Genomic DNA, 23,106 nt, shown 5'->3' with positions numbered 1-23,106 from the left:
GTGCACAGACTGTCAAAAGCTCTAAAAATATTATTCGTCCATTTTAAGAAAATGTCCAAATATCAGCTGCTCCCCCCACCCTTTTTAGGCATTTAACAATATTCGGGTTATAGATCTTCAACTATAATTTGCATAATGTAAACATAACGACTCTTAGAAATCTGTTTCCCATTTGTTCTGGACTTAATTTTTGGTTGCTTTAAAGAATACTCCATAATAAATATTCATAAGCTCTAAGAAATCTCACTGCGGACCCTTCCTCATAGGTAATAATACTTTAAGTAAAGTTTCCAAATGTTTTCCTGGTGCTGTGGACTCCACTGTGATTTTACATGATTTCAAAAAGGTGCTCAGGTGTTCCTGGAGCTTTGTGTTCTTTAATCCAATATTTCAAAGTCCGCATGAATTGCACATCCTGTGGCTTGAAAGCATGTGGACCCGCAGCAGCCTGTGGTGTCAGGGACCCACTTCACAGCTTTGACAAGTGTGTCACTTCTCCCCTGTGCTTAGCAGTGACTGTGGAGAACGCTATCGCTAGTCCCTTTGTCATTTCCTTCCAGGTCTGTTGCATGCTTGTGTGTATGTGTGTTTCAGTGGGAGGCATAGGAATCAAACTTTTGGATCAGCCTTGTGTATGAGTTAATTTTTGATAAGCTGCTTGAATCCACCACTGTAACATCCAGTGACCTTCTGAGCCAATGGAAAACATCCTGGAATTTCAAATTCCCTGATGGCACACAGCTAATGTTCACGGCAGTCTGCTAAAATGTAAGTGGCTAAACGTTTGCCTTTCACTTCTAAGAAACTGTGAAGGCACTTTCCACAAAGGTGGTTTGAGAAGGAGTCATCCTTGTCCCTGTTGCTCCTGGAGGGTTTGTTCTTGACTGCTTTTCTGGATAGAGGCTGGTTTTAGGTCCTCTGAAGGGTCATGACCAAAGACTACCAGGAACCTCCCTTCTTAGATCACCTCTGTACATCCTGAGGGTTTTGCCTTTCACTTATTTCCTCTGGTTTTATTTTCATTATTTGTTAAGTATTAGTTGATCTCAAGTATTTGCAAAGACTCAAAAGTAATTCCTCACATCCAAAGAGATGTGACCTTTTTCTGATCCTCTGTATTAAAACATAACCACTTATCCTCACCTTCAAGGTCACCATCAGCTGGTGGCCTTTCGCTTTTCTAATTTCTTCCTTCGTCTGCATATGTAATAGGATGAACCTTGACTGGGAATCCTGATTCTGTTAACTGCCTGCATGTTCTGGATAAATTAGTTGGCCTCTCTGAGCATCAGTTTCTTCATTTGCAAAACGGGGACATCTTACCTACTTCCCAGAGCAGCTATGAGAATGAAATGACTTGTGGCAGAAAATGTGATGCTTCATGACCATCAGGCAGAGTACAGGCCTGAAATGGGCAGGGTTCCCATATTCTTTCCCCATGGTACACCTTGGCATCTTCTTACCCTCTCCTTGTGTGTTGTGTTAAATGTAGTATTGCAGGGCGGGAGGCCTGCTCAATAGCTTCTGGCCAAACTTTGTCACTTTGAATTCTCTCCCTGACACATTCTGATTGGCGACTCCATGTAGTCTGTTTTTGAGTTACCCTAACTATAAGAAGTCAATCCAAAAGCACCAAGTAATCAAGTGGGCTGAGGAGGATGTGACCTTACCTAGCTTAAAAGATAGCGGCTCTCGTGGAGCAAGTGCAGTGAGTGCCAACAGAGAAGGGAGATGCTAGTGGGCAGCTGAGGATGCTCTGGGCCAGCTTGATTGGAAGGATCATGTTCCTGCTCATTCAGAGTTGCATTCTTTGCTGCCACAAGATGCTAATCCATGGAGCGTATCAGGGATGGTGAGAGGGCTCATAACTTTCTAAGCAATACTTGGGGGGAACTTGGGCTGTTCTGCTTAATAGAAGGGCCTGGGGGTCTAGAAGTTCATGGCTGAGATCATTAGGACCAGTGTTTTCCAAGATGATTTTAGGAGGTGCAGCTGAATTTCAGAGGGAGAAAAAAGAGTGATTTTTGAATTTATTTCAATTCTAAATAGATTGCTTTTATTTCGATTCTAAATATGTCATTTCCATTTCCTGATAATATGCCATTAATGTTTGACTAACATTTATTAACACCTCTTTATAAACACAAAAAGACAGTAGGTCTTCTGGTTGAATGATCTTTGCTGGAAGTGATGTATTGTCTTGGTCAGATTTACTGTTATCATTACAACATATAATGCTTCTTTGATAGCAGGGATAGTAAGATGACAGGTGCTGTACAGACACATCAGTCATGGAGGTGGTGTCTGGAAAGCTGTGACCTCTGCACCCCAGGATGGTCTGTTCTATTTTAGGACAGCCCAACCATTAGGACATTCTTCATAAGAACCCAAATGAACATGCCCATCTGTCTCCTCCATTGGGGTGCCCCCCAACAGGACCATCCAGGTAGGTGGCTTCCCTATTGGACAGCTCTTCTCATGTTTGAGGCTAATTGCCTTATCTCCAAAGTCTGTTCATTTGTTTGTTTTTTAGAGCACATGTCTCTCATTCTCCATTTGTTTTTCCTGTGATGTGGGCTCCACAGCGTCACACACTGGGTCCTTCTTGCAGACCTAGGTTTCTCTTAGAACATGGCATCTGTGGTAGTCAGTTTTCTATCACTATAACAAATTCCTGAGATAATCAACTTCAAAAAGCAAAGGTTTATTTTGGCCCCTAGTTTTGGAGGTTCTAGTCCACCACCTGGAGGACAGGTAGGTCTCTGGTGGGGAGGAGCACATCAGGGTGGAGTGTGTGGTGGAGCAAAACTGCTTCTCTCCTGGCCAGCCAACAAGAAAGGAAGACACTTGAGGGAGGGGTGCCTCAATCCTCTTTGAGGACCCCCCCAGACGACCTAAAACCTCCTTCCAGGCCACACTTACTAAATGCTCTACCACCTTCTAATAGCGCCCTGGGCTGGGGACCAAACCTTTAACACATTCAAGATCCCAGCTGTAGCAGCATCCCAATCATGTCATGGGTGCTACAGTGGAGAGGGCCTGAGTTCTGGAGACACTTAGACCCTGGATTCCATTGGCTCTGCCCTTATGAGTGGTGAACCCTGGTCAGGTCATCTGTTGCTGTCTCTGAGCTTCATCGTCCTGCCTTGCTAGGAGGGTGGTGCCGGCCTGGCATCAAGGCATCACAGTCAGAGTCAGACTCTGTCTTTACTGAGACCAGGGTGACTCATGGGCGGGTCTCAGTGTGAGGATTGCTTGTGCTGAGAACCGGGAGACGCATATGGTGGACGGCAAGAGCCTTCTTCACTCTTGGAGTGGACACTCCGCTTCCACAAAGCTATCTCAGTTTATCTTGGCTTTTTAGCAGAACCAATGCAAGGTGGTCAGCTCACCAGCTACATGCCTGGACCACCCAATTTCTCTGCTTTCACGCTTGTTATTAAGACATGACTCCATCTTCTTCCAAAATTTGGGTTGTTGATCTTCAGTCCTAAGGGAAAGACTTTACTTCTTCTATTCTCATTACAGGTTCAGCATCCTTAATCCAAAAATCTAAAATCCAAATGCTCAAGAATCTAAAACTTTTTTTTTTTTTTTGGTCCAGGGATTGAAATCAGGGGCGCTCAACCACTGAGCCACATCCTCAGACCTATTTTGTATTTTATTTAGAGACAGGGTCTCATTGATTTGCTTAGTGCCTTGCTTTTGCTGCGGCTGCCTTTGAACTCACAATCCTCCTGCCTCAGCCTCCAGAGCTGCTGGGATTACAGGTGTGTGCCATCGCGCCTGGCTGAACCTGAAACTTGTTTAACATGAACATGATGCCATAAGATTCCACATGTGCACAAACTTTTTAAAAAATATTTTTTAGTTGTAAATGCATCTTTTATTTTATTTATTTATTTATATGCGGTGCTGAGGATTGAACCCAGGACCTCACATATGCCAGGCAAGTGCTCTACCACTAAGCTACAACTCCAGCCCCCAAATGTGCACGAACTTATTAAGTATGTTGTATAAAATTACCTTTAGGCTATTTGCCTAAGGTGTATGTGAAACATAAATGAATTTCAGACTTGAATCCCATACTGAATATATCTCATTATGCATATGCAAATATTCCAAAATTAAAAAAAATTCCAAATCCAAAATACATCGGTTCTAAGCACATAGGATAAGAGATATTCAGTTTCTCTACATAAATGTATAAAAACATAAATAAATAAACTTCTATGTAGGAATAAATAGCTTTGTTGAGATATAATTCATATACCATGTAACACATCTATTTATAGTGGTTTTAAGTATATTCTCAGAGTTGTGTATCCATCGTCTCAATCAGTTTTAGAACATGTTCATTACCCCTGAAAGAAATCTAGCTTCCCTTATTTATCACTCCTTCCTGTCCCTCTATCATCCTCAGCCTTAGGCAACCATGGATCTACTTTCTTGCCCTATGGGTTTGTCTATTCTGAACACTTTATATAAATGTAATTGTAAAATATGTGGCCTTTCATGTCTGCCTTCTTTTGCTTAGCATGTTTTCAAGGGCCGTCCATGTCATAGCCTGTTTCACAACTTCATTCATTTTTTATGGCTTAGTGTTATTTCATTTTGTAGGTAGATGTACTATACTTTGTTTATCCATTTGTCAGTGAATGAGCACTTGGATGCTTCTACCTTTTGGCTGTTGTGATAATGCTGCTATGAAGATTTATGTACAAATTTTTGTGGGGGTGTATGTCCTCATTTCTCTTGGGAATCTCAAAGTGGAATTGCTGGATCACATGGTAGCTGTATTTAACCTTTTAAGGAACTTCTAGATTGTTTTCCAAAGCTAATGTATCTTTGTCTAGTTCCTCCAACAACGTAAAAGGATTTCAGTTTCTCTACATCCTAGCCAACACTGGTTATTGTCTCTCTTTTTGATTATGACCATTCTAGTGGGTGTCAGGTGGTATCTTTGGGTGTGGTTTATTTGTACTTCCTGGTGACTAATGACACTGACTATTTTTACATTTGTTTATTGACCATCTTCCTTGAGAACTCTATACAGACCCATTGCCCATTTTTAAAATTAGGTTATTTATCTTTTATTATTAAAATGGAACAGTTCTTTACATATTCTGGAAACCGAGTCCCTTATCTCTGAATACAAGTCTCTCATATAATTTGCAAAATTTTCCCCCCATTTTTGTGAGTTGCCTTTTCAATTTCTTGTGGTATCCTTTGAAGTACAAAAGTTTTAAATTTTTACTATGTCTGATTATTTTTGCTTGCTGCTGTGACTAAAAGATCTGACCAGAACAATTTTAGGGGAGGAAAAGTTTATTTCAGGACTCATGGTTTCAGAAGAATGACTGCATGGACAGCAGGCTCTATTCCTTGGTTCTCGAGTTGAGGCAGAACATCATGGCTGAGTGTGTGGCAGAGGGAAGCAGCTCACGTGACGATCAGAAAGCAGAGAGAAAGACTCTGCTCTCCAGATACAAAATGTGTACCCCATAGCCACGCCCCCAATGAACCACTTCCTCCAGCTGCACCCTATCTGCCTTTAGCCGCCACTCAGTTAATCCCACCAGGGATTAATTCACTGATGAGGTTAAGGCTATAACCCAATCATTTTTCCTCCAAACCTTCTTGCATTGTCTGACACGTGAGCTTTTGGGGGACAGCTAACATCCAAACCATAACACTGTTTTTTTTTTTTTTTACTTGTGCTTTTGGTGTCATATCTATGAAACCATTGCCTGATCCAAGGTTGCAGAGATTTATGCCCATTTTCCGATTATATTTTACATGGGACTATGATTTCATCTTATTTGAAGAGTAGATCTTTCTTTTTTAAATTTTTTTTTTTTTAGTTATACATGGACACAATATCTTTATTTTGTTTTATTTTATTTTTATGTGGTGCTGAGGATCAAACCCAGGGTCTCTCACATGCAAGGCAAGCGCTCTACCACTGAGCCACAACCCCAGCCCCAAGAATAGATCTTTCTATCCATTCTGGACCTTTGCTAGGGCAGAGGGGATATTAGGTGAACCAGGCATTGGCTCTAAGACAGGCATTTCCCCCTGACACATTGGTTCACACCTGCTCTTTCTGGTGTGTTCCTGGCATTGCATGCTTTCAGGCAGTACAGACTTCAACCTTGGGATTGCATTCCTGGTTTCTAACTGCTGGGATGCAAATTTGCTGAATCTAGAGACTAAAGGTAGCTAATGCATGCTTCTCCTTCCACTATTTCCAGCTACCTACCTCGCTTCTAATTTGACACTTGCCTTTCTAGTGAAGGTAGTCCTCTGTGGCCAAGAACACCTGGCTTTCTCCCTCAGTGTTCTCCCCTTGGAGTCTTGCAGCCTTCCCTGGTAGTTCCCCTTGTTTACTACCTTCCCAGCCTGCTTCAGTTTGCCCAGTGCTCCCTCCCTCCCCACGTTCTTCTTACAGGATTGCAAGGGGTCTGGGAATCTCTCCTTGGTTATGGGGTCCCTTGTGCCCTCCTTTACACTGTAGTATCTTTATTTTGGGGGGTACTGGGGATTGAACTCAGAGGCACTTCCATTGAGCTACATTGTCAGCCCTTTTTATTTTTTATTTTAAGACAGGGCTTTGCTAAGTTGCTGAGGCTGTCCTCAAACTTTCCATCCTCCTGCCTCAGCTTCCCAAGCCACTGGATTATAGATGTGCTCCACTGTGCCCTGCTCTACTCTGTAGCATCTTTTTAGCCCAGAACCCTTTCTGGTGACAGCCTTCTCTGCAAGCCTCTGGGCCCCATGTGTAGTTTTTCTAGACCATCTCTTCCTGTTGCCCTTGTCAGGAAACTTGGTGATTATTTTGTCAGATTTTCTTTTTTTCATCTCTCTGGATAAAGTGTATCTGTCAGATATACTTTTTCCCCCTACAAAACCCAGTGGTCAGATGGTCAAAGGGCATGGAAAAGAATATTCCAGATACTAATGAAAGATGGCAAATTGTAATTGAGTCACATGAAAGAGACAGTGCCCCAGTGCCATAGGTTTCTGGAATGAGGAGACTCTTGGGTATTTCTAGGAGTAGAGAGGAACCATCTGTGGTTCCTGCCAGAAAGGTGGCAGTTGGGCTGAATACAGGGCATGAGGTCTGAGAAGTTGCCCAGTGACCTCTTCCCCAGGACCCCTTGCCCTGTCTCCTGGTATCTGGGCTCAATGGTGGTGGCTGCACCTTGTGCTCACAGAGGCAGGCTCCTCTGCCCTGCAGGACTAGTGGCTCTGGAGCTGCAGCAATAGGCTTTCCTTCACTCCAAGCATCTCCCAACCTTGTAGAGTCTGGCCATGAATCATTTGGTCTCTTCTTGAACATTCTCCAGTTTTAGTTCACAAAATCTTTCTATTATAGTCCCAGACCTTGCTTGCATGAAAGCTATGCTGAAAGTTAAGATAGAAGGGAGCCCAGAGTTCAAAAGATGCCTAGTGACATTGCACAGGATTGATGGGGCTAGGGCTGGAGGCAGGGATCATGGCTCTGGATCTTCAGTGCTTAGCAGAATGCCCTGCCTGTGATTGCAAGGGAGGATGTAGAGAGGAGGGACCAGCGGGCTCATCTCCTGCTAGCAACCAGGGGAGGATATTGTGGACTTGCCTGGCAGTGGGGTAGGGGGCATGGAGCAATAGTGGGAAAGAGAAGAGAAGGGCAGAGGGAAATGAGGGTGAAGAAAGTTTTGGCTTGGTTTAATGCTGGTGCCAACCATGCGTGGAGACTTAGGAGTAAAAGCATAGGTGAGGTCAACCTGAACTTCTTCCTGAAGGGTCTATGGGACAGAAAAGGCAATGAGAAGTAAGATTCAGCAGTGGGAGCAGGCATCTGGACCCAGGTCCTTCTCTGGTCGGGACCTGGGCTGTAGGTGCACTGTGGGGAAGATCACTTTACAGTTCTTCACAGGTCACTATTCATGGTCCTGGTCATTTCCTGTGGTTAACTATAAACTCTGATGGGAGGGGCCTGGCACTTGGATCCTCAGAGCTCTGTTGGCTGGCCAACATCCCCAGAGTATGTTAACTAAATGCTCCTTAGGTCTTTGCACAGAGAAGCTATGGGATACGGAGGTGATCAAGGCTACAAAACAGAAAGCAGACACTCGCGGGGAAGGAAGACTAAAGTAAAAGCGTTTCAGGCGTCAACACACAAGGACTTCCCTGATTAGGACGTCTGTCCCTCCAGCATCTCCTAGGACGTTTTGTGACCGAGGGTAATACTCACCCTTAAAATTGCTGCTAATTTATGTACAGTTTTCAGTGATTGCACGTCTTGTGCATCCTGAGAAAAACAAGCAGGGAATTGAAAAATAACGAGTTTTTCCAGGAAAAACATGCCCATTATATTCTGCAGTGACAGCTAGAGCCAAGGCAAACACTCAGATGAAATCGGAGCCACAGTGTAGCCTGCCTTCTGAGTGGCTGTCGTGGGCCGAGTGGGATTGCAACATCGTGGGCCTGTGGCCAGACCCGCTGTGGACCATGTTTGGGGCAGGTGGTGGGTCCAGAGAGGTTGTGGGGGGATGATGGTGGATGTGAGCTGCACTCCTCGGTACCTTGAACTTCCCAAGAACAAGCAGGCATTTCTGGTGCGCCTCACCCCTGTGCAGGATGCCCAGAGTTGGGGGATGAGGTGGGACGGCTTTGAATTTCTGACTCCCAGAATGGGACCCTCTGCCATTCTGGAGTCAGAACAGGGGGAGGGATGAGTTCATATCAGCTGTATCTAGCAGAATGAGCCTATGGACACGATTCAACGAAATGGGTGGTTTTTGTACATCTAGTAAACAACAAACGATGTTGTCAGATGCAGAGGAGGGTAGAGTCCAAGTTTCAGCATGTGGAGAAAGCAGGGTTCCTGGCTTTGGAGTGTGAGGTTATGCAGACCCACAAACCCAGTGGATGCAGAGCGGGGGTTTCCCCTGAGCCCACATCAGGGACCCCCTGGTTAGAGCACGCACCTGTTGGCCTCCATGGTCCTGTGGACATCATGTCTTTCTGTTTTAGCCTGTGCTCTGTTTTTGGGTGATGCAAAGATAAACGTCAGCCTGGGGCATGTCACATCATCCTACCTTCTGCCCTGGAGGAGCCCTGCATAAAAGTAGGCTTGACATTTCAGAGGAAAAGAGCTCTGGGTAGGTACTCAGCCTCCATTTAAATACTTACTTCTCTCTGGGCAACTGAGGTGCCAGTGTGGCTGTGGATGCTTGGCCAGCACCGTTGATCAGGCAGACCCCTGAGTTTTGTTTTTGTTGGGCCATGAAGGGAGCAGTTTGGGTAGCTGGTAGCGGTGATGGCAGTGTGTTTCAGGAATGCACGTTGACAATAGTTTGACATTTCCTTCTTTTTTCCCTGTTAATTTGTGGCATTTGCTGTGTGTTGGATTTAAGCATAGGAGAATTGTATCCTACCAAGATATGTCATTCTTACCAGGGGACTCATGGTATTTGGAAAACAGGAATGCTCCAAGGAAAATATTCCCAGTGTCAGGGCTGGGGCTTTGTCTTGAAGGGCAGGGGTGGGGTTGCTTCTTGGAGGAAGCATATGGAACTGCAGCTGGGGCCTGTCTGTTGGCATCATTCTCTGCAACCCTGGGAAACTTGGTGAGCTTGCCTTGGTCCAGCCTGTTGATATTTAGATTCCTTTCATAGAAGGACTGGCATTAGTATGGGCTTCTATTTGCCCCCAACCTCTTGCAATTCAGCTGTACCTCAGGATCCAGGCACCTCTCCTCCCCTTGCTCCATCGTCCTTGGGTTAAAATCCAGATTTATGAAAACAAAATTGCTTAAGGCTAGAAAGGCCTGAGACACACAGGGAGGCAGATGCAAATATACTGCAAACCAGATGTTTCCTTCTCCATGGCAAAAGAGGCACCCAAGTTCATGGGCATCTGGGGAAGTGTTTTCCTTTAAGGAAGACATCTGTATGGAAATGGTAGCCCGAGTAATTCGATGTGACAGTTGCTATGTCAACTAGAGTATTTTTCCCCTCCCCTTAAATTATTGACCAGCTCAGTCAATGTTGCATAAAAGTCATGCAATGCCTTGGAATGTGTTTATGTGTCGGCCTCTGCCAGAACTTTCCAGCATTTTTTCCTTACATGTATTTTGCTTTTGGGAAGATGGCCTGTCACTTTGGTTTAACTGGGCTCTTTTTTTCGTGGAACTACATATTTCTTAGATTTGTAACGGGGCAGTGGCAGCTTAGACTCCAGGGGAGCAATAGAAAGGGAAGTAAGGATGGGGGAAACTAGGGACTTGGAGCCCCATTAGCTGTGATGAAGAAGTGCAGACCATCAGGCAGGGCATGAACAATTTGCAGCAAGCTCGGGGAGGTAAGATATTTTTGAGTGTGGAATATGCCCCTCTTTGCTTTTTCCATGATAGATAGCATGGTGCATGGCCCTCTCTCCCCACTCAGCTCTGGGTTGTGCATCCAGTCGCCTGCTACCCACCCTCTCCTTGCTGTCTTTAATAGGCAATTTTAATTTTGTAGTTGTAGATGAACAGCATGCTTTTGTTTTATTTTATTTAATTAATTAATTTATTTTTTAATGTGGTGCTGATGATTGAACCCAGTGCCTCACATATGTAGGCATTTTGAAATTGAAACCCCTAATACCTCCTTGTGGTCCTCAAGTCCTCCTGCAAAAGGTATGTGTCCTGCCACTCAAGCTGGAGAATGGGCTGCCCTCTCCCTTCTGCCTAGGACCAGTCTGGTTCCCCAGTGAGTCCTTTCTGTCCGTAGCACCTCCCTCCTCACCAGCATGTTTGCAGTAGCCCAGCTCCTCCCCTCTTTGGCTGTGTCACATGACTTCCCATTGGCCTCCATTCTCCACACTGACACTTTTTATTTTATTTTATTCTTTAAAATTTTTTTTTAATATTTAAATCTTTTTAGTTGTGTATGGACTCGATGCCTTTATTTGTTTTTATGTGGTGCTAGGATTGAACCCAGTGCCTCACACTTGCAAGACAAGTGCTGTACTACTGAGCTACAGCTCCAGCCCCTATTTTATTTTATTTTTTTTAAAGAGCAAATTTAGGTGCACAGTTTTAGGTTTCACTGTTTTAGGCTCAGGAAGACAAGGAGTATTCCCATATTTTCATGTACAGTTTCCTTCTTCATCAATATTTGTACCAGTGGGATATTTGTTGCAGCTGGTGGACCTACATGGACATGACATAAGCACTCAGAGTGCATAGTTGAAATTAGATTCACTCTTGATGTTGTATATTCTGTGGGTTTGGATAATTGTATAATTTTACTTATCCATCATTATAATATCATATAGCTTATAATCCTTTCAAATAATTTTTTTTGGGAGACTGGGAATTGGATCCAGGGCCTCATATATGCTAAGCACATCTTCTGCCACTGAACTACATCCCCAGCCCTCAACAGCATATTTATATATTTTTTAATTGCAGAAGGACTAGCTCCTCCCGCCTGGTTGTAGCCAATTGTTCTCTTCCTAAAACACCGTTCTGATCAAATAACTCTTACTTTCCTGGACTCTTCTCATGACTTGTTACAAAGCCAATACCTGGCCTGGCCTCTGGGGAGCTTCCATGGCCTTTGCCTGCTCACTGGCTGGCCACCATGTGTCTGGTCCAGGCCTGGTCTTGTAACTCTGCCCTGAGCCCTCCCAGGCAGTCCTGGAGTGGGTTCCTAGTGGCTGCTCATGTCTTGAGGCATTTGCACAGCGTGTGGTCATGACAAGGTGGCCTGTTGTAGTCCTTTTGGGCTGTGTCTTCTGTCCTGGACCCCTGATGCCAAGTGTAGTGCCGGCATAGAGTCAGTGTTTGCCGAAGGCATGGCAGGCGCCCCTCTCAGTCCTGCAGCGTAATGCAAGGCCAGAAGCATTGGCTCTGCTGTGGCCTTCCCTTTCCATCTGCTCCTTTCTCAGCACAGTGCGTTGGCCTGTCCTGCTGTCCCCTCCTCTTCTCTCTCTTTCTGCCAGCCTTCTGCCCAGGCCTGGCCCCTGCTCTGCAGTCCTGTCAGTCCCGTCTTCACCTGTGGCACAGTGCTTAGAGCAGGGCCCTGGGAACCAGTGAGCCCCATGCAGGCTCACATCCATCATCAGTGCTGCTGTTCACAGGCATGGGACTGTGAGCAGATCTCTTAACCCTTCTAAGCCTCACCTGGGAAACAGAATCAGACTGCGAACCATTCTGTGAAATACTAAACTTGGCATTGTGGCTGGCCCTTGGTGAGTGCTTGGACATGTTGTACTGGATATTATTATTTTAAGTCAGTAATTAGATTGTGTCCCTCTGAAGCATGATGACTGTAGCTGTCTACAGAGTCCCGTATTACCTGACTGGCCTCATCTCCCTGAGTCTCCCTACGTCTTTGGCTCTGACTTGCTACAGTTCCCATTCATGCCCTCTTACATCTCTGTGGCTGTCACTTCCCCCACCTGGGGTGGTCCTCTCCTCCTACTGCTGTCTGGTCCCTTCTTCTGGCCCTGCTCAGTGCACCTGCCCTTCCAGCCTCTCTGGTTCTCTCAGTCTGAATGACCTGCTTCTTCCCCTGCTTTCCTGCTGCACACAACCTTCTGCTCTGACTTTATTCTGTTTCATGTCCCAGGTTCCAGCCCTTCCTCTAAGTTGGAGGTGTCCTAAGCTGGAATCCAAACTTAATTCCTTGAGTGAACATTGTATGTGCTTTTCTGTGAAAGACAGACAGATGTTTTTATGCAAACAGGAGCAGAAAGATGTTTTTGGGGGGAGAGAGAGCTCCCAAGGGAGAGATAGTGTCTTACAAAGTGCATTGTCTGACGTTGGAAATAACAACAGCTTTTTTTTTTTTTCCTATTTTTCTTTGCAATCTCGGAGCAAGACTTGAAGCAGGTGGAGGAAATTTCTAGAAGCTATTGGAAATTTCCCAAAACCTTAAGAAAAAGAGTTTGGTGAGGTGAACTCTCTCACTGAACCTGCATGAGAATCAGGGAGAGGACATTGTGGTCTCCATTTGACAGGTGGGTGAAGCTGTCAGGAGGGGATGGGTTCAGGTCACTGGTAACTGGAGGAGCCAGAATTTGAGCCCTGTCTGGCTCTGAAATCTGAATTCCTTTCTCTGCACCAGCAGCTATCCAGGGTTGTATCTAAAATGCCTCATGTGGTCTTGCTGTCCATTGACACTGAGGTCTTTTAGACTTGAGAGTGAATGAAGCTGTTGTCTGGTTAAGCCAGAGTTTGCAGTTGTTTCTTTTTTATTAGTTCTCACTGGCTTTCCCTGATGTTTGGTTTGTCTAAACTTGGCCTTGGACCTGAAGGGCTCTGTGCCTCTGCTCAACGTTATCCCCACCTGTCCACAGTGCCTTACCTGGTGTCTCTGCCTGTTGAAACTTTACCCAGTGATCCAAAGTAGGTGAGCTCTCTGGACACTTGCAGTTCCCCTCATCTGGGTCCTTATGTCAGTCAGTTCTAGGATCCATCATGCCCTGCCCTGTGTTGGAACCGCTTGTTTATCTCTCTCTCCTTCTGCATTCTGCCAACTCCCAGGGATCAGGATGGAGGCTCATTCCCCAAGGACTGAGGACACGCTGTTTGTGCAGTCCACAACTCAGCCAAGCAGAGCTGAATTCAGTTGATCTTGCTTCACCTTGGGTACATCTGGGCCACTGAGAGTTTGCTTAGGGACCTCACTGTCTTGTTTTGGAAACCTGGGAGAGTAATAGAACAAAATCCATTACTGACATCTTCCTTGTGGTCTGTGTCACCTGTCACTCAGAGGGAGAGAGAAATTTTGTTGGCACAGCAAGACTGGCTCTTCACAACACCCTGCTGATTGGTCTCATGATGGCCTAAACTTGTTGCACGTGTCCGGTCTCTTCCCAGGCCCTGGGTGGTGGAGAGCTGAGGGGATGCTGATCTGGGTGGTATTTTTCCTTTTTAAAAACACGGGATGTTGTGGTTTTTATTTTCTAACGCTTGGAGCTGGCTGGCTCCAGGATCTTGGCAGTGATGCCCTGAGGCTGGCTCTGGGCACCTGTCAGTTCCCCCGATCCATCATTTGTCCTTGCTGAGCTTGGGGCAGCCTCTCTGCAAGGGCTCTGCTGCCATCTCTTTTTGCTGTTTCCTCTGGATGAGGGATCATGCTTCACTGATCAAAAACTACTGCCTTCCAGAAGGCCAATTTGTGTTTTTTCAAGAGTTGGTTTTAAGGAACACGTGTTTTAGATTCTTAGATTGGATTGGACTTCACTTTTGATATTATATGCATTTAGTAGTTCAAGATGACTTTTGAAAAAAGACTTCAACCAGTTCAATCTATTTTGTGACACCTTGTGGGACTAATTAATGCTCTGCAGTGCACTGTAAAACTTTCGAGGTACCATGTGAACCTGTTTTCTGTTTGAAACTGTATTAGTAAATTGGACATCTGTGTTATGGAAACGCAATCTATTAGTAAGCAGAACATCTTAGGTTAGTTCACCTTGTTAAGCATGAAAATAACCCTTATGGCTTTATAAAGCTCCTGTAAGTTCTAGGAAATGAATTATGTTGAATAAATGAAGGCAGATGTCAAGCATTTAATTGGCCCTTCTCTCTTAGCTGGTTCTATGAATTTTGGAACCATTGTCAGAAATGATAGTTCACCACTGACATGAAGCTAGCAGGTTAGATGCTGTTCATCTTTGGAGAAGAGGGGCTGGCTATGCAGTCTTGTTGGACACCTGGCTCCTGCCTTATAGCCTGATCTTCCAGTGTTTTCTACTAACATTTCTTAAATAGCAGAGCAGGATAGGGAAGAAGGCCATGCCAGCTTACCCCAAGTCACCCACAAAATAATGTAGTTTAAAGTCTTGAACCTTGCGTCAAATGTTGTTTTCAACTCCATGTTGATGTTTGATGGTGAAAGTACATCTTTTAATTCTGTGACTTCTGGAATCCTCAGGCTCAGATACCTGTTTTGAGAAGCAGGTATAAAAATGTTGATAAAAGGGATATATAAAGATATCAGAAAACAATTAATTTTGGTGTTTAAATGCAATTCTTAAGCAAGGAACGTGGGTTGAGGAGCGGAGATCCAGAGACAGAGGCTGTGATGGGGTTTACCTTCAGAGTGACTGCTCAGTAGGGAGAGGCTGCGGGGGACACTGAGCTGGGAACGGGAAGAGGAGCTACTTCAGTTATCTGTGGAGAAGATCTTGATGGGAGGAGGACCTGATGGGATGTGGTGACTGCAGCATGAGGAGGAGGCGGAGAGAATCAACTCACCAGTTGACTTTATAAAGTAGACACTGAGCCCCTACCTTGCACCAGCTCTGTGTTGGGTGTTGAGAGCTGATTTGCTGGAGACCTTCTCAGTCAACTCAAGTGATTGGTTTGGACAATTCTGGTGAGGAATCTGGGAATGTGTCCTAGGTGTCTCCTTCTAAATTACAGGACCCACATCCAGACTTGGTCCTAGAGATGTTTTGAGGCAGAATCAATAGGCCTCAGGGACTGCAGATGGGGATGGGGGAAGAGTGGGAAGAGGAGAGCAATCCTTCCCTCCTCTGGTGTATCCTAGCCCCAGCACCTTTCTATCCAGAGATGCTCCTCCACCGCACACGTTTCACCCCATTCCTAAGAGCAGACCTCATCTCTGGATTTAGAGTCCAGTGCCCCAGGGCAGATCCCACCTCTGTCCCTTCTGGCTGGTTGCCTTCGAGTTACTTCATGTCTCAGCTTCAGTGTCCTCAGAGAAGTGCTGATGGCAGTTTCATTGTGGGAATGAAAGAAGGCAGCCCTGAGCCCAGCACCCTAGCGACGCTCCTTATGCAGCAATTCCTTGAGTTCCCTCAGTGCCCTTAGATAATGTAGGATTTCACTGGCTGTGGGGAGTTATGAGCTGTGGCCAATGATTGGACTGATAAATGTTTGCAACATGTGAAAAATGTAATTCTCACCCATCGAACGTGTCGATATTGGTGTGTATCTTGTTTTTCCCAACAACATGGGGATATATCTTGTCTTGCTTTGGAATCATTGATGAGCCATCTATGAAGCATCTGTGATGTCCTGTGAGAGATGGTCATGCCCTGCCCTGGTCAGTGCTCTTAGAAACTTCAGCTCTAAAAATATCACTGCTTTATCTACAAAGAATCTTTTGCACCTTCTCTGGCTCCATGCTTTTGGGATTCCCTGGTGGCTGGTTGGCTGTGACACCATCATTTCCTCTTGGTTTTTCTCTTTAGTTGTAGCTGTTTACCTAAAGGAATCCTGGTGGTCCACAGAAGATGTACTAAGAACCTCTGATCCCACAAGAGAAGGTCTCGTGAAGGTGAGGTGATACAAGTTTATTATTGTTATTTTTACTGTTATTATTATTATTTTGGTACTGGGGATTGTTGAGCCCCCAGGGGGTGCTTTGCCCACTGAGCCACATGCCCAGTCCTGTTTGTTTGTTTATTTATTTTTATTTTTAGAAAGGATCTTGCTAAGTTGCTGAGACTGGTCTCAAACTTGTATTCTTCCTGCCTCAGCCTCCTGAGTCACTGAGATTACAGGTTTGAAGGTGGGCACCATCACTCCAGGCGGGCAATGTAGTTTTAAGTGAACATTTGCAAAACAGGGTTTTCAGAGTCACCATACTTAATATCATGTTAATAATATGCAGCAGTTCACCTTTGTGACTCATTTCCTAGGACTGCCCTCACCAACTACCACAGACTGGGTGGCTCAAACAGCAGACATTGATAGTCTCATAGGTCTGGGGGCTGAAAATCCAAAACAAGGAGTCCACAGTTGCTTCCCTTTGAGGCTCTGAGAATATGATCCAGGCTCTCTCTCAGCTTCTGATGGCCTCAGTCTACTTGGCTTGAAGATGACACTTGATGCACTGTATGTATCTTAGGTTGTCCTCTGTGGAGATGTCTAACTTGAAATTCACCCTTTTTAAAAGGTTGGATTAGGAGCACCCTAATGCCCTCATCTTGGCCTTTTCATCTGCAAAAAGCTCACTTCCAAATAAGGTCACATTCAGAGGTACTAGCGGTGAGGGCCTCAAGATCTTTTGGGGAGACACAGTTCAATCCATAATACAGTACAGCAAGGGAAATGGTAAGAGCTGGCTATGTTCAATACATCCCTGGCTGTTGGGAAGTCTGTTTTATCTTCCTGAGTGGTCTCTCATGCCTGAGTTTGGAAACTGTCATCTCTACTGTCTCTGTTGTGTGGGAAAGTTCTGCTTGATGCATTCAGACGTTCATAGGCATCAGATTCAGAAATGTATCTATTCTGTACATTACCTCAGACTTTTAACAAGGCTTATTGGATTTCAGAATTTGTTTTGCACATGAAGAGATTGAGACTGCGTCACAGAGTGGGTAACGACGATTTAGCTGATTATCAATTCAAGTCTCTCGGACAGTCAGTCAGGTTTGGTGTCTTTAAAGTGCTGTAAGTACTTTATAAGTACTTTGTAGAGTACTTATAAAGCAAAGCCCTGGGATGGTGAGGTGAAGGCAGGCACAGCAGCAGTTCCTGAGAGGTTCTGGCAGAGTCTTTGTGACTGAACTATGGCTAGGACAGAGGTTAAGGAGGTGGGTAGAAACCAGCCAAGAGTTTGGACAGTTTGCCTCATATCTGCCTGTTTTCATATTTATCCTGATTCTTTAGGTGGAGAGAAAGACCATGCTTCTTTGCAGTCTTGAAATGGTGGGTCTATCCACAGTTGTCTGGGATGCCACTGGATGTACATGGGCTTCAGTAAACACCGACCTATCAGTGTTTGTTCAAGTTCAGTTTGGAGAATAAGTTCTTGGTCTAGTTTTTCTTTTTTCTGTTGAAAAATTTTTAAAAGTTTAGTTTTTTTAAACAACAGCTTCACTGATATGTAATGCAAATACCACACATTTCACTCTTTTGAAGATTGCAGCTCAGTGATTTTTAGTGTATTCAAAAAGTTGTACATCAATCGCCACCAATTCTAGAGCATTTTCCTTATCCCCAAAGAAACCCTGCACCCTTACGCCACTCTTTCCCCAGCCCATGGTAACCACTGATCTCCTTTCTGCCTCAATTTTAGATTTACCTGTTCTGGACATGCCATAGAAATGGAATTGTACACATGTGGCCTCTTGTGATTAGCCCCTTTCACTTAGCGTCATCTTCAGAGGTTCATCCCTGCTCTAACATGTATCAGGCTTTGTTCCTTTTCTTGCTTGAATATTGGTCCTTTGTAGGTACACACAGCATTTTGTTTACCCATTCATCAGGTGATGGGCATTGACTTGTTTCCACTTTGTAGCTGCTATGAATAATACTTCTATGAGTGCTTTTGTGAGGACATATATTTTCAGTTTTCTTGAGCATATACCTGGGAGTGGAATTGCCAGTCATATGGTCACTCTGTATGTCAAATTTTGAGGACGTGCCAAACTGCCTTCCACGGCCCCTGCACCATTTTTACATCCCTCCCATTGGTGTTGGAGGGTTGCATTCTCTCCGTAGCCCATTAGCCAACTCCAATGCTTGTCTATCTTTTATGTTATCCACCCCAGCAGGTGTGAAATGGTCTCTCTTGGCTGTTTTGATTGCATTCCCCATGGCTAAGGATGTAGAGCATCTTTTTAGTGCTCACTGTCCATTTGTACACCCTCTTCGGGAAAATGTTTGTTGAGATCCTTGGCCCTCATTTTAATTGCATTGACATTTACTATTGCATTGTAGGACTTTTTCATGCAAGTCCCTTATCACATATAATATTTGCAACTATCTTTTTTCCATTCTGTGGGTTGTCTGTTTTAGGTCTGGTTTTAATTGACTCTATAGGTATTATTTGGCAAAAGATTTTCTTTTCCTTTTCTTTTTGGTACCGGGGATTGAACCCAGGGGTTCTTAACCACTGAGCAACATCCTCAGCCTTTTTAATTTTTTTTTTTTATTTTGGGAAAGGGTCTCCCAAAGTTGTTTAGTCTCACTAAGTTGCCGTGGCTGGCCTTGAATTTGCAATCCTCCCGCCTCAGCCTCCCAAATTGTGTGTCACCATGCCCAGTAGGCAAAGGATTTTCTTCCATTAAATTCATGATGGCTTGAGATTCAACAAAAGAGCGTGAATGAACCCTGTGTGGTGCCTGATGTGCCTGGGTGTGTTGTCCTGGCTTTTATCACAAGTGGGCCAGGTGACTACTTAGTATTTGGTTGTTCTGAATGCTAGGGAGAATCCTATTGCTCTATACATATGTTTCAGAATGAGAGTGGAGACTTCTTTCATTTGTCATCTCTTCTGAGTTTAGATGAACAACCCCCTACCCACCTTTTGGAAATGTGACCTGTGTTGTGAACAGAAAGAACCTTGGGTGCCTCTTAATAAACCATGTTGTAAAGTTATATTCCCACTGAACATGAGAATATTTCTTTTCTTTGCTTATAGAACTTTGTCTTTACATATTTTTTTGTTTTTCTTTTAATTACATATTTTTTTTAGCCAGTCATTCTTCATTAATTACCTAAAAAGCTTTCTTAATGCTCTCTCTGTTAACATAATTAATGGTCCTAAGGAGGGATTAGAACTGGATCTTAGTTTTATGTTTTCGGAAATGTTTCTAAGTAAAAAATCATATGTCACACATTCCCCCCCCCCCCCGTAAGGAAATTGAATAAATTAAGGTCATTTTGTTTTTCTTCTTTTTCTCCTGCCAGTTTTTGGTGGGATATTTCCCTTCTGCCAGATGCAATCTGTTTTTGTCTTCTGGCTTCCCCTGAACTTTTTGATTTTATGAGTTGAAAAATATAACCTCCCACATCACACTGATTGGGTTTTGAGACTAGCTAGTTGTTCTCCAAGTCTGAACTTGATTTGGTTGCCACTGTCTGAGACACAGAATGTGGTGGCTTCTCAGAGCTGAGCTTGGTTAGCTTTCCACAGATCTCTTCCTCATCTAAGATCTGGCCCCAGATAAAGGTAAAATATTTTACATTCTGGGCCAATTAATAAGTTGACTGGCACTGAACACTGTGCCATTTACGAGGGTGCTGCAGGCTGCCTTATTTTTATTATCAAAGCATTTGAAAACCAGATGAGTGTTTTAGAGATGACTTGAGTGACCTCCTCCTCCTCCTCCTTGGCCTCCTCTTTCTCAGGGGAAATTGAGGCTCAAAGAGCTGTGAATGGCTGAAGATCTCCTAGAAAGTCTGGGTGCTGATGGTGATGATGACTGTCTAAGGGTCAAATGTTAAATATAAAGCCAAACATTAATATTTGCATTAAACTTTGTCTTTCCAAAAGTCTCATTTCTAACAAATAAGGGTGCAGAAGGAATCAGTGCCTGGCTGGGCTTGAGCAGGCGCACTGGCCTGGGACTCAGAAGCCCTGCCAGTTTTGCAACCTGGTTCTGCAAAGCCCTTGTCCAGATGACTCAGGTTCTCTTTGAAAGCAGGCAGGAAAATCAATAAAAGTAATCACTTACCTTCTTTGAGCTTCAATTCCTTCAACTGTAAACCAGGACCTCCCCAGCGGGTGATGAGAATCAAATGGTAGCGCGTGGGTAGAAGTCACAACCCAGTTAATGGTGTGCCTGATGTGGTGGTGACGCACACGTCTGTGCACATAGCATACCCACAGAACAGCACAACATGTGGGCTGTCAAACAACAGTGTTGTAGGAGTAAAATCCAATCTAATACTGTCATTGTGGAAATAGCTGATTAGTTTCATCTAATGAGCCACATTTGGTCCGTATCTTGTAGCTTTCCACAGGGCTGCATTTAGGAGGATCCTGAACCCACATTTGCTATACCTTGGATCTTAAGTGTCCCCAAAGGCCCATATATTAAAGACTTGGTCCCACGGTGGTGCTGATGGGAGGTCTTGGAATCTTTAGGAGGCAGGGCCTAGTGGAAGGAAGTTAGGTCATTGGTGGCATACCCTTGAAAGAAATTTTGGGACCTCAGCCCCTTCCTCTCTCTTTGCCTCCTGGTTGCCATGAGGTAATTAGGCCTCTTCTGCCATGTGCTCTTGCCATGATGTACTGTGCTGCCACAGGTCCAAAGCAACAGAACCTAGTGCACATGGACTAAAACCTCTGATACTGTGAGCCAGGGTAAACTTTTCCTCTTTTAAAGCTTATTTATCTCTGGTTTTTTGTCACAGTGACAGAAAGATGACTAGTACAGCTTCCAGGCTTAGCCAAATAGCTATGTCTGCTGTGAGTACAGGAGCAAAGTCACTGATTTTGGCCACATATTTGCCATCCATAGGCTATACAGATGCAGAGAATTTTAGCAGACAGGAGTGTGAAGTCATTTTGTCTTGTAAAGGAGAAAGCTTATAACTCCACGGGCGTGATTTTGACCATAATGCAGTTTTCTTTTACATGAAGATCTGGTTATAGGTAAGAGAGTTCAGCAATGGGGTGGGCCTTAATTCTCAGTCATTCTCTGGGGTTAGGACTCCAGTGTGTGTTTGCAATCTATCACAAACTATTGAAAATCCCTTATTTTTTGATGTAGCCATTGATCTTTCCAATTATTTCCCCTCCTCTTTAGACCAGAATTCTAGGGCCAGCCCCCCCCCATTGTTTAAAAGGTCAGATTAGGTTATTTCAGGATATATCCAGCAAATCTGCCAAAATGGCCTGCCATGCCCCCCCGTAACTTCCTGTTTCATTAGCTTGTGATTGATTGTGCTCTGTTAATGTGCATTCCACATCTGTTGCCCTGGGGACCTAGGAATTGTAACTCAGTCCTGGAGGCCACATTGGTGCAACAGGTCAGTGGAGACACCATGATTCACATATTGGCTGTTGAACACAGAAGTAACCCTGTGATGGGAGAGAACACACGTGGCCTAGCGTGCCATGGATGCCAAGTGCAAAATGTATCCCCTCTGATCTCACTTGGTGATTATTCTTTCTTTCTTTCTTTCTTTCCTTTTTTGTCTTTAAAGGTTCAGTCCTTTGGGGAAAGGATTGTACTTTTCGTTCTAAATGTCATTATTTTTGGAAGACTGGAGAGAAGTTTGGATGATGATGACATGTTTTTTTTTGCCTCATTCTGTGAAGGAGCGAGCAAAAATTCTGTGGAGAAATGGAGCAGCTGTTGGATTTTACACAACCAAAGTGAAAGGTGAAGGTCACATGGTATCTGGGGGCTGCCACCAGTTCAGGTGCTGGGAGGGAGGGGACTGGAGATGTCCCGCTGTCCTGGGCATACCTTTAGCACAAGTGTTACTTGGAGAGGACTCTCCTGGCACAGGAAGCATACATACTGCCAGTTAAGCTGTTGTGTAACGAAACCTAAGGTATGGATTTCATTTTCAGTGCATGTCTCATCTCACTGACCAGCAGGCTGAAAAGTTTGTCTCTTTGATTCCCAGGCAGTGCCACATCCCCTGTAAAACACTTGTGGCGGTTAATCCCAAAAAACCAAATGCTGAATGTTTTCTTTGATATAAGAAGGCTGATTCATAGTGGGGTAGGGAGAGGGAGCATGGGAGGATAGACGAACTCTAGATAGGGCAGAGGGGTTGGAGGGAAAGGAAGGGGGCATGGGGTTATTAATGGAATGTGATGATCATTATTATCATTATTATCCAAAGTACAAGTACAAGTATGAAGACACAAATTGGTTGTGTATACAACCAGAGATGAAAAATTGTGCTCTATATATGTAGTAAGAATTGTAATGCATTCTGCTGTCATATATAAATAAAAAATAAGTTAAAAAAAAACACTTGTGGCGGTTAATGATGTACAATAACATTTTAAGCACAGTGTCTTTACATTTCTTTTCTGTATGTTACCAATTAGCTGTCAGGAAAAAATACCCTTGCTAACAGGTGACATGTGGAGGCAAAAGCACACTCAATGCCAAGATGTGTAGACATTACCTCAGAAGAGAGTGAGTCCGGCCACACACGATCACAGGTTGGGTAAAGAGACTGGGCCTTATTTTGAGGGGCAGCTGTGAGCACCACAGTGTAAGGAGCACCACTTTGCTTGAAGGGATGGGGCTCTTCTTTAAAGTTGTGTTTGAACAACAGATTCTTTTGCTTTGAAAGTCTTGTCAATGTCTCTGATCCAACTGGTCCCAGCACCATCTTTGGCTCTCCAAAGTTCTCAATTTTAGCAAAAAAAAAAAAAAAAAAAAAAACCC

At 44.3% G+C, this 23,106-nt stretch overlaps 1 protein-coding gene across 1 annotated transcript in view; it reads left to right on the top strand.

The window, feature by feature from the left end:
* The window catches only part of LOC107148356 (protein FAM169B), a 72,581-nt gene that overhangs the window by 25,890 nt on the left and 23,585 nt on the right, over positions 1 to 23,106 (top strand). Inside the window, 3 exon segments of the mRNA XM_048790331.1 lie at positions 16,207 to 16,292; positions 21,899 to 21,988; positions 21,990 to 22,077. Coding sequence (XP_048646288.1) covers positions 16,207 to 16,292; positions 21,899 to 21,988; positions 21,990 to 22,077 — 264 coding nt within the window.

This window comes from Marmota marmota, unplaced genomic scaffold (genome assembly GCF_001458135.2).
Source record: "Marmota marmota marmota unplaced genomic scaffold, marMar, whole genome shotgun sequence".
Taxonomy (NCBI): domain Eukaryota; kingdom Metazoa; phylum Chordata; class Mammalia; order Rodentia; family Sciuridae; genus Marmota; species Marmota marmota.
The sequence above is the reverse complement of the archived record's forward strand: the minus strand, read 5'-3'. Positions and strand labels throughout refer to the sequence as shown.